This window comes from Sardina pilchardus, chromosome 2, assembly GCF_963854185.1.
Source record: "Sardina pilchardus chromosome 2, fSarPil1.1, whole genome shotgun sequence".
NCBI classification, from domain to species: Eukaryota; Metazoa; Chordata; class Actinopteri; order Clupeiformes; family Clupeidae; genus Sardina; species Sardina pilchardus.
In genome coordinates this window covers 3,571,517-3,585,337 of record NC_084995.1, presented here as the reverse complement: position 1 = coordinate 3,585,337, position 13,821 = coordinate 3,571,517, and the positions used below count along the sequence as shown (strand labels likewise).

General features: G+C 44.8%; 2 protein-coding genes across 2 annotated transcripts; one reads left to right on the top strand and one right to left on the bottom strand.

Annotated features, from left to right (window-relative positions):
• The first annotated feature begins 521 nt into the window (after positions 1-521).
• On the top strand, positions 522-3,180 carry apela (apelin receptor early endogenous ligand). The gene is made up of 3 exons (XM_062516867.1): positions 522-661; positions 1,512-1,598; positions 2,824-3,180. Exons 1-2 carry the CDS (start codon positions 586-588, stop codon positions 1,595-1,597), a joined length of 162 nt encoding a protein of 53 aa, XP_062372851.1. The 5' UTR covers positions 522-585; the 3' UTR covers position 1,598; positions 2,824-3,180.
• A 652-nt stretch (positions 3,181-3,832) lies between these two features.
• Positions 3,833-13,277, bottom strand: tmem192 (transmembrane protein 192). The gene is made up of 6 exons (XM_062516944.1): positions 13,100-13,277; positions 12,284-12,436; positions 11,315-11,576; positions 10,549-10,686; positions 6,873-6,984; positions 3,833-4,698 (listed from the first exon to the last, which is right to left on the bottom strand). Exons 1-6 carry the CDS (start codon positions 13,142-13,144, stop codon positions 4,575-4,577), a joined length of 834 nt encoding a protein of 277 aa, XP_062372928.1. The 5' UTR covers positions 13,145-13,277; the 3' UTR covers positions 3,833-4,574.
• Positions 13,278-13,821: the final 544 nt, after the last annotated feature.

Genomic DNA, 13,821 nt, shown 5'->3' with positions numbered 1-13,821 from the left:
TGTATCTCTCTCTCCCTCTCTCTCTCTCTCTCTCATTCTCTCTCTGGCTGTGTGTGTGTGTGTGGGTGGGTGGGTGGGTGGGTGTGTGTGTGTGTGTGTGTGTGTGTGTGTGTGTGTGTGTGTGAATGGGGGTCTTTTACATACCCCTCCCCATCTCTGCCTTTTCTTCCCCTCCTCCTCCTCCTCCCTCCCTCCCATTCCTCCCTCCCTCTTCAGTGGTACTTAAAGAGGGGGAAAACGGCTTTGTCCACTCAGGTCATTCATACTTACTTTGGGTCATCTGTCAGCTGGAGAAGAAGAACTAGAGAAGAGAGGACACAAGACAAGAGAGGTAGACCAGCAGCAAACCAGCAAAGAGCGACACGGTGCTAATGTCGACCATGTGCTGGATATCTGAGAACTCTCTTTTCTGAGCATCAACGATAAAAGATTCTGATCAAGCAAAAGGACCGTTATCGAATTCAATTCCTACTTAATACACAGGAAACTGAGTTGGAATTCCCCACTATCGAAAAAACGCAGCCGTTCTCGTAAAAGCGGTAACGAGAGGATTTACCGGTTGAACACCTGACCTTCGGCATCAACATGAGGTTTTTCAACCCAATTCTCCTACTTCTACTGCTGCTGTCGGTGCTGCTGTTGGCGAGCGCGCACAAACCTGGTAAGCATCACCAAGACTATGCGTCACACAATATCCTCGTTCAGGCTATCTGACAGTTGCTCTGTGCAGTATGTTGAGTAGTAATGGTATAGCATGCATTCTTTCAATTAAATAAAATCAGTTTTAATTGACACTATAAACAATTCTAGTTACATTGATGTTGTCCATGTACGTATGCCTTATACCTTTGCTGCGGTGAAGTACATCAACTGCATATCATGTAATTATGTGTACCACGGTAAAAATGCTTCTTTGGCATGATAACAGTTTGAGCTCCTAGCAACAAACTCACAAGCTAGGCTATGTGGTCACTCAGAGCTTTGCAGGTGACGGATGCTTCTCTGTAACGCAGTGAGGTGGCACCTGTGGAGCTTAAAAAAAAAAAAACTTAAACTGGCCTTAGGCTTCAATCAAAATCTACATCTGAAACCATCGCCACCTTTACGGCTCCACCGGTAATCTGTGCCCCCAGGCTGACCGGCTGTGCAGATCTTTTGTTAGTCATGATGTTTAACACAATGGTAATGAAGGTTGCGCTACGGTCCACATTAGCATAATACTACTCCAGAGACGGAGAGAAAGACAGAGGCGAAGAGTCAGGGAGCGCGCACGTAGAGGTGGTCCCAGGAGAGGAATTTCAGAGTGGTTGCAGTCATAAAGTCATTCAATTTTTATCGTTTCCTGTTGGTCACGGTAGCTCAAACCTTGGTCAGAGGGAGGAACAGTTCTAAATTGGCAGTTGCATGGAGAGAGGCTGAAAAATTGTTATCAGCTCATGGCGTAATTGGTAGCCTATATTGGAGCTTTCCAGAATTTCTAGTCTTATTCACTCTGCTTTTTGTTTTCACAGATTTCCTGAGTATCCGTAGAAAATATCGGCGACATTGTCCGCACAAACGCTGCCTACCGCTGCATTCACGTGTTCCATTCCCCTAAGGTAAGAGACACAGAAAGTCGCCTGGTGCGCACTGCGCTGCGCCATTTAACCCCCTTTTTTACTGCAGCTTTCTTTGAAAATCATAGACCCTAGGCTATTCCCCCTTAAGCCCTTCTACAGGGTAGCTTTAATACCTGCAGTAAATTCACGACGGCCTTTCCTGCAACATGTCTTAGTGTGGTGATTCAAAATCCATTCTTCAGAGGTACTTTTAGGCCTATCCCAGGACAACAAGCCTGATAAATTAACAAAACTTCTCCGGGAGCGTATGTCTTTCAAGAGCCCTTCCACACTCAGACACGCACACACACACACACACACAATGAATGAACTGGGCAATTACATTCTGAGACTTTCTCGGAGGATGTGCAGACACACACACACACACACACACACACACACACACACACACACACACACACACACACACACACACACACACACACACACACTTCAAATTGCATTGGTGGTGGTAAGCTGAGTTACATTCCTAAACCCCTTCTGCTAATAACAAACAAACAAAACCCAGACACAATGGCAGGAATGTCTCTGTTACTGTTGTGGCACATGGTGTGAGCTCTTATTGAAGGACTTGGGTCTGGCGTGCCTCTAGCTTTGTCCAAATGATTAAAGAATAAATGTGTAAGTTTAGTTATCTGTCAAGGAGTCACTGGCTGTTTGGGGGCTTTTCTACACAGTTGAGAGTAAGGATCAAGGTTACAGGGCCATAAACCAGCAGCTGGGACTAGAAACACACACACACACACACACACACACACACACACACACACACACACACACACACACACACACACAAACTACTCCACTCCAGCTTTAAACAAAGACACTCATGTGAGTTATGAGGTGAGGCAGTGGTCACACACACACAGGAGGTGATATGGGGGCAAAGGCGATGTGAGGAAGAGGGGCTAGTGGCAGTTTTAATGCCTAAGGTGTGTGTTAGTGATTAGGGAGCCTGTGTATATGTGTGTGTGTGTGTGTGTGTGTGAAATAAATCACCCTAATGGCGGCCACAGCTCTGCGGAGCCAGCGCACTGTTGTCCTGCTCCCCGCTGAAGTCACAACCTTTCCCCTCTGCTCTCTGACCCTACACGCTGATCTAGGGCCGGCCAAGCGTAACTAGATGCACATTCACATGCTTAAACAAACACAGAATGGCTGTCACCACAACTCAACAATTTCCTGTATTGCTTGTCTTTTCCAGGAGACACTTATGAAAAAGGGGACAATCAGTGGAAAAGACGAACTACAGGACAATGGAATTCCCATCCACCGAGACAAACCCGCCTTCTGTAACCCAGTGCTGAGAGGAGACGGGCCAAGAATCTTGACTGTGGTGTTTCAGTCTTCCCAGGCGACGTGGTTTCTACTGATAATGATACAACGTTCCCCTTTCACCACATCTGCTCTCCAATATATATATATGCAGTGGACTTGAGTTGTCACTACTCATAGCTTTGTAAATAGTTTAAACATGAGAATGACATTTTGTAAAGTATTCCTTGAAATGTGTTTATTTGTAAGTTATGCACTTCAAATGTTTTTATTATTTGAATATTAAATAAAAATGTGTATACTCAAAGAAAACATAACGTTTCCATCTGTAAGTGTCTTGTGGGCCAGACATGGCACAAGAGCATGTAGAAGGCTGCACAGAGCTGGACCTGTATGTCTTAATGAGTCCCCAGGGGGTGGCCCTAAGAGGCTGGCCGTCGTGTACTAGGACGTGTATTTGGCTCCGGCAATTGCTGCTAGTCAGATATTCTGTATGGGCTCTGTGCGGTTCTCCACTGAAGTCCTCTGTGGATTGCAGTGCTATAAGGAACTGATGGCCTCTCAGAGAAGTAGGTGCTTGTGATCTTAAAGACTTCACAAAGTGGGACTGATGCACAACAATTAGCTTTCAAACTCTTCCAGTCTACCTCCATTCTCCATCACAGGGGGACGTGTGCTAGTCCATCATTATGGCTCTGTTTGGTTCAATAGATTAGTAGATTGCTCTGTTTCATCTGCATCCATGAGCAGAAGACATGCAAAAGGGACTAAATGAACCCATAGTGAAGGTGCAGGCTTCTGTCTCCATATGAACATAGGCCATACATGAGCCTGTACTGTGGCCTCCTCAGAGGTCATCCAGTCCATGAAAACCTTCAACAGCTGGTACACTGTACACTAGACTGTTTGAGGGACATATTATTGACAAGTTTAAAAAGGATATTTGACACCCAAAATGTTTATTGACTCACAATGACATACAAAATCATCTCAAACAGTATCTAATATGGAACACTTTACTTTTCTACTTAGACATGAGTAGTTTGACAGAAATGGCAAGAAAACAACTATCAAGATCAGTAACCCAAAGCAGATCCAGACAACCTCTCTCTCACTCGCTCACTCTCTATCTCTCTCTCAGACACACACACACACACACACACACACACACACACACACAAAGCAGTACATATATGAGGTGACAAAAATAATTCATTTTCATGTAAACAAAATAATAATAGTTCAGTAAAATAGAAAAATTAAAACATTAGACCCTGCCCAGAAGATCAATCCCTGATAAGAGATGAGTAATAGAAATGATTTAGCTGATTGAACATGATTCCCTCTTGGCTCCAACCATTGTGTTGTTAGGGAACTGTTGGCATAGTAATGCGAGAGTATCGTTAAGGAAAGGTTACTTGGGGTCATTTGCCACTAAAGACTCCTCTGATCAGTCAGCCATGGCCACAGTGGCCGGACCCTCTCACTATCTCCCTCACTCTCAATACAAACACACACACCCAACAAACACAATGCGCTTACTCAACAGGCACACAAGCAGTTGGATTTCACACACACATTACGCAGACGTGCACGTATATGCTTGCTGCACACACAAACACACACACACACACAAACCCACGGTCAGCTAAAAGCCGTGCAGTGCAGTAGGTCATGGAGTCAGTCTCTGATCTGCTGAGCAGTGAGCGCCAGGATCCTCTTGCTCAGCAGAGTGTTGTGCTGCTTCAGGTACTCGATCAGGTCCGCCTGTTTCTCCACCACCTCCTCAAGACTTGAGCCATCCCTGACACACACACACACACACACACACACACACACACACACACACACACACACACACACACACACACACACACACACACACACACACACACACACACACACACACACACACACACACACACACACACACACACACACACACACACACACACACACACACACACACACACACACACACACACACACACACACACACACACACACACACACACACACACACACACACACACAGAGTCAATAAAGCTTAAGAAAAAACTGTGATAAAACAGATCCACACCCAGTGGCTAGAGTGTGATGGGTGGAAATGTGGTGTTTCTTTGAGGAAACTGACCCACTGGCCTCTGTTTACAGAGCCTTCAGCCTGACCCAAGGGACAGAGTGTGTGTGTGTGTGTGTGTGCCCTCTTTGCAGATGCTAATGGAAGAGCAAAGACAGAGAGATGGGCAGATAGAGGTGGCTACAGAGAGATAATGATACAGATGTCAACCAGGACATTCCAGGTCAAAATATCAGACAATGCTGAATCAGGAACACAATTGAAATAAGTATAAAATACAATGTTTTTATAAGTAACAGATACCTTAAGTGTGATTAGGACACTGAGTTTGCCTATGTCATCATGTAGGCCATTTTCAGTAGTTTGTAGTTGACTAGTTTGCCCATCGGAAGGCTTGATATTGAGCATAGAGAATAAGCATGAATAGAGAATAAGCACGTTCCACTGGGTAGCTGGCCATGGTCCTGGGGGGTGAGTGATGGCTGTGAATGTCCAACTTTGTTTACACAACATCATAAAGTATGTGTTTGCGTACTGAAGCCTCTGCATGTGAAGGAAAGTGTATTTGTGTGGACACGGCTGTGCTTAGGCCTGCACACCGCGTTGGCATCACCACGATGCTCTATGCAGCACCAACAGCTATCAGTGTTGTGCCAATGCAGATCGTTTCAAACGATACATCTGGGTCATGTAGCGGAGCACAAGTGAGTGAACTATACTTCTGGGTCATGTGACTGGACCACTAGTGAGTGAACTATACTTCTGGGTCATGTGACTGGACCACTAGTGAGTGAACTATACTTCTGGGTCATGTGACTGGACCACTAGTGAGTGAACTATAGCCGTGTTCAAGTTCAACTCCAAATGACCTTTTGCAACAACGAGAGCTGCCGGTGGCAGCAGGGGCGGGGATGCAAACGCTGCTATGAAGTTGTACACTCTCTACTTCCCGTAGTGTAGACTTGGCTAGACTTGACCATGTGACGAATCACGAGGCACGGACCCGCACGGACTCTTGTGGATATGGGGAGGCATCTAAACACCTGCACACACGTCAGGGATGTAAAAGCCAATTAGGGCAAAGACCTGACGTCATGAAGGCAGGGTCTAGGCTCCGCTGCTCTCCGCAGTACCTCCAGACCGGCTGCTCTTTTGCGGAGCAGCCGCCTGGCCACGCCTTGCTCCCGCGATAAGTTGAGGCCATGTGATACCGACTGCCGAGTCGAAAACACGCCCATCTAGACCATCGTGGACAGATTTTTAACCACGTGCATCTTGTGCTGCGCAGTTTTTGTGCTGCGCAGCCAACTTGAACGCGCCTAATACTTCTGGGTCATGTGACTGGACCACTAGTGAGTGAACTATACTTCTGGGTCATGTGACTGGACCACTAGTGGGTGAACTTTACTTCTGGGTCATGTGACTGGACCACTAGTGAGTGAACTATACTTCTGAGTCACGTGACTGGACCACTAGTGGGTGAACTATACTTCTGGGTCATGTGACTGGACCACTAGTGAGTGAACTATACTTCTGGGTCATGTAGTGGAGCTCTAGAGAGTGAACTATACCTCTGGGTCATGTGACTGGACCACTAGAGAGTGAACTATACTTCTGGGTCACGTGGTGTAGCACTAGAAAGTGAACTATACTTCTGGGTCATGTAGTGGAGCACTAGAGAGTGAACTATACTTCTGGGTCATGTAGTGGAGCACTAGAAAGTGAACTATACTTCTGGGTCATGTAGTGTAGCACTAGAAAGTGAACTATACTTCTGGGTCATGTAGTGGAGCATTAGTGAGTGAACTATACTTCTGGGTCATGTAGTGGAGCATTAGTGAGTGAACTATACTTCTGGGTCATGTAGTGTAGCACTAGAGAGTGAGTATGTGTGTTACCTGAAGCCCGTCTCTGTGTGCGCATGACTGCCACTGCTCAAGTAGGTGTGGAAGTGCTCCTCTTGATTAATGTCAGGACTGAGTTTCTCCGCGTTAAATCTCACCACCTTCACTACAACAGAAACCACACACACACACACACACAGTCAATACAAACAAAGCAAACAAACAAACGCTATAGGCAGGGAGGCTACACTCAACTGAAGCGTTCCGTTCGCCTACTGCAACAATTAGCTTCCACTATAATGAATGGAACAAGCTAACAGACGTGATAGCAGCACCTGCGCTCAAAAAATACAGTTCTTCTAAAACTATTTTAATGCAAGCGAATGGAATGCTTCAGTGCCTGTTGCAGCCTCCAGTCACGTTAATCTCTCTCACTAAGGAAACACAAGACACTTCTGGAGCATTGGAATAAAGCATGCCAGGTCCCAACCCAAAGCCAAACCACTGGTCTGGTATGAAAGGAGGATCAGCTGTAAAGCACCACTGCTCCCTCTGCCCCATCTTCTCCCCTCACAGTCAGACCCACACTCACACTTATCTACTCACACCCGTCTACTTGCACAGCAGGGCTCATGGGTGCGAAAAATGTGGTCGCATATGCAAACACAAAATTGCCCAGTATGACTAAGAGGAGAAAACCGCAACATAAAAAACATACATAGGAAACTAACCAGTGACTAGATCCAGTTACTTTGTATACATCACTAGGCTTCCACCAGTGCTGCAGTGGCAGCTGGCGCAACAAGACCCAGTCAGGAAGAGAGAAGAGTAGAGAAGAGCAGGAGGAGGACAGTAGCTAACGCAGCACAGTGGGAGAGCTATCTTGAGTAGGTCTCAACCAAGATGGCCAGCAGACACAGAGAGATGTGGCCTCACAATGAGGTGCCCCTGCTCGTCAATAAAGAAGTTAGGCACACTAGTGCAACCAATGTAAGGCGTTAGTCTTGAGCCTCGCACAACACTTCACAAGTGTGAATGTGTGTGTTTGGTAGGTGTGGAAAGCAGCACACACTCACACTTTATCTAGTTAAGTCTTTATCTCTCATTCTCACACACTCCACTCAACTTCTGTTTTACACTCATATATCCCACCCTACCCCCAACATCCCTTCACTACCACCTCTCCCTTCCATCACACACACACACACACACACACACACACACACACACACACACACACACACACACACACACACACACACACACACACACACACACACACACACACACACACACACACACACACACACACACACACACACACACACACACACACACACACACACACACACACACACAGAGTGTCATGTGAGCCAGGGAGTGCTGGAGGGTTGAGGCCCTGGCAGAGTCGGGGGAGAGGGAGATGAAGGCTCACAGATAGAGCGCTGTTTAAGGAGGATGTGACACATTCCTCATATCTTTAACAAACACTGCCACCTCACTCAGTCAATGACACCATAAACACAAACAATGTGATAATAACTCTAATCTCTAGTTCTCCCGCACTTCCTCTTTCTTCCTCTGTTCTTTCTTTTCCTCTCTCTCAAGCACACACACACACACACACACACACGGTTGATTAACATCTCCATGTCCTTTTTTCAGTACACTTTTGTAGAATCAGAATAGTTTGCAACCAAAACTACTGTCTTAGGCTATAATTGACTTATGACTTGTACACTCACTGACAATGTGACAATATGAACCACACGTATTCCTTAGTATAGTGGTAACACAATGAAATGAAACATTCACACAATCAGGCAGAGCACCTAATGTACGGGGATCTTCTGAGCGATCTTCTTTAAAAGTGGCCCAGAACAGTGTTGACGTCTGTGCTAAAGTGGCCTGCTCTCCCCTGCAGCATCAGTGTGTTGTGGCTGCTGTCCTGTTTCAGTAACCCAACGCCCAGCCAGTCCCCCACTCCAGCTCTCCACCCCGCTCCCATCTCATCTCATCTCATCTCATCTCCCCTGCCCACCCTCACCCCACAGCTGCGCTCACCTGCTAAGAAGCTCAAAGCCCCCAGACTGCTCCATCACTGACACAGCAAGCACACACACACACACACACACACACACACACACACACACACACACACACACACACACACACACACACACACACACACACACACACACACACACACACACACACACACACACACACACACACACACACACACACACACACACACACACACACACACACACACACACACACGTACATACCCACATACAACTGTAGCAGACTTTTCATGCCTTGTTAAGGCGCAAGTCTCTGACAATGAGAATGATGCTTCTTTCCACATTAGTCCACAATGCATTTCTTCCTCTCTCTTTCTGTGTGTGTCTCCCTCCCTGTGTTTAACCCTTTGATGGGCACTAAAGCTCTTTGATGTGGAGGAGCAGCAGAGCTGTGGCATTCATGTTTAAATGAGTGCAGTACACCAAGTAGAGGGAGAAATCACCTTCCCTCTTCAAAAGACACACACACACACAGGCTCAAAAGAACTTCAAAGAACTGGGAGCAGAGATTGACAAGGGAACATATACTGTAAAGAATCCATGCAATTGATAATGTGTGAATCAATGAGATGGGCTGAAGAGTTGTCTACCTGCTGAACACTGATCAGGCTACAGCGCTTAAAGGCTCTAGAGCAGGTCTGTTCTCAGATCAGATCTACTTTAGAACAAACTTCACACACTGCTGAGATTCCGGAGTCAAAACACACACCATCACTCTTTGGCAGGATGACTCTATAATCACACTAGTCGCACAACAAACAGATCCAAATCCGCTCAGCTCATTTGTAAGTGCCCATTAGAGACTGTGTCCCAATGCTAACTGCTTCTACTCGCACAAGCTATAAAAACATCTCTTGCACTTTTCATGGGATGGGATTCTGGTGATAAACACACACATACACATGGACACACACAAACACAAACTCACAAAGAGAGAGTTTTTAAAGGTGTATGCTTAGGGAGTATCTTCTCAAGCCAAACTAATCTGCTTAAGAATCCAAAGAGAGATATGAAGTGTGTGTGTGTATGTGTGTGTGTGTGTGTGTGTGTGTGTGTGTGTGTGTGTAAAAGTGTGTGTGTGTTATAGAATCTCCTCTCATCAACAGGACAATGGCATGGCATTTGAGGGTGGAGTAGGTCTATATGTTGAACTGTGTGTGTGTATGTATGTATGTGTGTGTGTGTGTGTGTGTGTGTGTGTCTGGGTGGAGTTGCCTCTTGAATTAGCCTTTGGCGAGGATCTAATGACCAATAGAGGCCCTCCAGCCTCTCTGCCCCCACTCTCCTCACACAGGTGTTCATCACCCCTTGCCCAGATTCCTGGCCCACGCATCCTCGACATCCACTACTTAAAGACTATTCCTAATCCCAATGGACAACTTATTCCCTACGCTGGACTATTTGAACTTTCTGACACTAAAAATGACCTTACTGTACTATAACTAACCCTAGGCAGATGGGCTGGGCCCTTGAGTCATGGATCTGTTTGGGGTTTCTTGTATCCCCAACTCCAGGGAGTTTTTCCTCGCCCCTGTTACTCTCTGGTTGTTCAACACTCTGTACAGCACCATGAGGCAGGTGTAATGTTTTGCCACTCTAGAAGTGAAATTGCATTCATCAGACACATCCACTGCTGCTCCTACCTATGTAACACATCAGAAAGACCACTGACAGCAACAGCTCCAGACTTAGCACTCCCAACAGCAGGTAGACAGACAGCTGCTTCTGGGCTCCATCCAGCACAGTGGTGAGGGCAAGTAGCAGCAGAATGAGCAGGTTTCCTATACGGAGACAGACAGAGAGTCGGAGGGTCAGCTAGTCTTCTAATACAGGTTACAACTGTAATAACACATCCAGTAACTGAAAATATTAGAATAAAGAATGTATAGTACAGAAATGTCAATCTTATCATCAATGGTTTCCTGAATCTTTAATATCTCAGTCTGTGCAAGGCAATGGACCTTTCCATAGAATTCAATATTTAGTTTTCAGAGATTGACGAAGGATGTTGAGCAAGAAACTGGCTTTTGAAGGTAATCCATGGTGTTTTGCTATTTGTACAAATAGTTTTGAGAAATGCACTTACTGTTCAGCAAATCTCAAGGATGATTCGAGAAATGTACCAAAGCGACTGAGAAAAACTGTAAAACTGAACAGGCTGTGGTCTGTCATTTGGTATGATGTCGCCCTCTAGGGGCCACAATGAAAACTGTCAAAGATAGGGCCCAAACTCTTATGCCATCTTTGTCCACACATAGCAGTGGTGCATTACACAAAACAAGTAACAGGAAGTGTAAGAAACCAAAAACATAGGCTTGTGCACTTGTGGCTGTGGATGTCTCTGTGTGGATCATGTTTACATGTGCAGTTTGTGTACGATATTTGAGAGTATGTGTGTCCATGTCTCACCTAAAGACTGCATGAGCAGCGGCAGGGATACGGTGCCCCGTGTCTGTCGGTAGAAGTGCAGGTAGCCTCTGCGTCTGGCTGCAGTGTTATGGTACTGTATAAAGTGTTGGTGGATATACGAGACAATCCATAGTGCCACTTTACAAAGTACCACCAATGTCTTGCTGTCCATCCCACGCAGCAAGGTTGCACACTCTGCAGGATGCCCCTCTTCTAGTCCACACAATACACACACCACAACTGACAAACATACAAAAGCCACCTGTGGTGGCCAAACACAGCGTTTGAATAAGACAATTCACACAGTCCTATGATACTAAGGTCAAATGCACAGCTGTCCAGGGTGCAGTAAGTGGCATACAGACTACTCATTTGTGAGACTTCCACTTCAAACAATGCAAAAACACTTGAGGAAAATGTCAAGCTGTCTTACATAGACCACTGTTTCTATGCATTCCCTGGTATGCTTTAGCAACAAGACCTGTTTTGCTCTAACTTGTGACAGCAGCCTGACTGCCTGAAAAAGCTATCCAAGCGGAATTATTCTGAAGCTAAGAGACATGTTGAGAGTGAAGCATGCGATTCCCTGTACACTACACATTAAGTTAAATGTTTCATGTAGGTGGCCATCTGATAACACACAAATAAAATAATGACCTACAGGTGCATGTAAAAGAAATTCCCCCAATTTATGTAAAAAATTGAAACGTTCGAACATGATCGAGATTGTTGAAATATGTGCAGCCTTTTTTATTTGATCTTGATTATTCTACTGTCTCAAAGGTATTATAGTAAAGAATTTATAATACAGAAATGTCCATCTCTAATCGGCTAGTTAAGTCAAAACATGGGCAATGGTTTCATAAACCTATGCAATGAAACAGAACTTTCCACAATATTTTTTTAGATGCACCTGTAGGGCCTGTTATTTTGGCAATAAAACACTATCCCAGGTTAACTGGGCCTCACATGAAAGAATAGCAGTAATCCAGCCGTCCAGGAAGTGGGTAATTTTTGAAATTCCCTCTTGATGGCTGAATCAAGGGTATCCTGAGAGATCAAGGGTCCCTCAATCAGAGGATCATCCTCCACACTTTGAGAGATGTCTGTAGAGGAGTTATTCTTCATGTGCAGACCAAAACAAAGACACAGACGTAAAAGTAAGTTAGGATACTGTCTGAAAACATCTCTGCCGTATCAATCCAATCAACGGATTTCAGTAGTGACTTCAGGTATTAAAAACCTATTAAATGGCTCTTTACAGATTGGACGACTTGATATAAAATGAGTCACAATCTTGCACATCACTGTTGAGACAAACCATGCAATGGGTGTTATTCGAGCAACAATTTAACGATGAAGCAAGGTGTAGCAAAACTGTTTAACAAAGCTGTAACATTAGACTATGGCTACGTTAGCCTATGCCTATGGTTACTTGGGAGGATAAACATATACATTTTCTCATTTCCTGTCTACGGAGTTTCTCAGTTTCGGTCTACAGATATTACAATCTGTAGCTAATGAGAGAAACAACGCTGACAGAATTCTACTCTCACTGCCTTGCTGACTGCCGCCATATTTAGTTACTCTACAACAACCAAATGTTGTGTTATCTAACTTTTTCTTTGTCTTTTTCTTTCGTGGTTTTATTGCTCCTGCAATTTCGATGCAGGAATTATTAAGGTCACATGAGAATATCAGATGACTGCGGAGACTGGTTATAAAGAATGCTTTAGCATGTTAGCTGTAGCCTAAGAAATAATAGCCTAAGTTAACTATACTCACAACTTGATGCGTGCCTTTGTAATCCATGGCTCCTTTCAAATGCATGAACCCACAAACTGAAAGACAAGAGACAGACAAAAGAACTACATCTGTCAACAATCAAAGCCGTACTGACGACTTAACACTTGACAGGACAGCATCAAAACCAAAACATCGTATCGGAGTACCACTTAAATGGGTCCGGGTTGCATAGTCCTCTAATGCAGATGTTCCTAGCTTTATAAAATAGCCTAGTGGGCCTATAGCCTAAATGGAATATTTAACCCGATAAATTTGTTTACAATGAAATAGCCAATATTTTCAACCTCATCATTACTTATGCCAAATGTCACAATACGGCTAAATTCAATACACCACGAGTCATCGAGCCTATTAAAGAAATTACAAGTTTGTTTTGTGTAGCCTACGTGCACATAGGCCTAGAGGTAGGCTATCTGACAAAATGCTTGCTGATCATGCTATCACCTTTAGAAAAAGGCCTAAAGATTAGCTTTGTGAAATCCACTAGTATCCAAATGATCTTGAGCAGAGAAATTGGCCTAGTTTGAAGACGGCCAATGTATACCAATATAAGCTATTGTTGCCAGAAATAAATATTGTCCAATTGGCCACTAGAGTGACGCCACTAAGTGGCGCTGTGGACATAACCTAACAAAAATGGCAAAGGATAATTAATTAGTGCAGGTGGTCATCATCCATTATTTGGAGAGGAAGTGTGTGAC

What these genes read in the sequence shown, in the direction of transcription:
- apela (XM_062516867.1), top strand. Translation starts at nt 586, where the DNA reads ATGAGGTTTTTCAACCCAATTCTCCTACTTCTACTGCTGCTGTCGGTG. An exon ending in GGCGAGCGCGCACAAACCTG is followed by an intron (nt 662 to 1,511) that starts GTAAGCATCACC and finishes TTGTTTTCACAG; the next exon opens with ATTTCCTGAGTATCCGTAGA.
- tmem192 (XM_062516944.1), bottom strand. Translation starts at nt 13,144, where the DNA reads ATGCATTTGAAAGGAGCCATGGATTACAAAGGCACGCATCAAGTT. An exon ending in ACAAAGGCACGCATCAAGTT is followed by an intron (nt 12,437 to 13,099) that starts GTGAGTATAGTT and finishes CTGCACATGAAG; the next exon opens with AATAACTCCTCTACAGACAT. An exon ending in CACACAGAGACGGGCTTCAG is followed by an intron (nt 4,699 to 6,872) that starts GTAACACACATA and finishes TGTGTGTGTCAG; the next exon opens with GGATGGCTCAAGTCTTGAGG.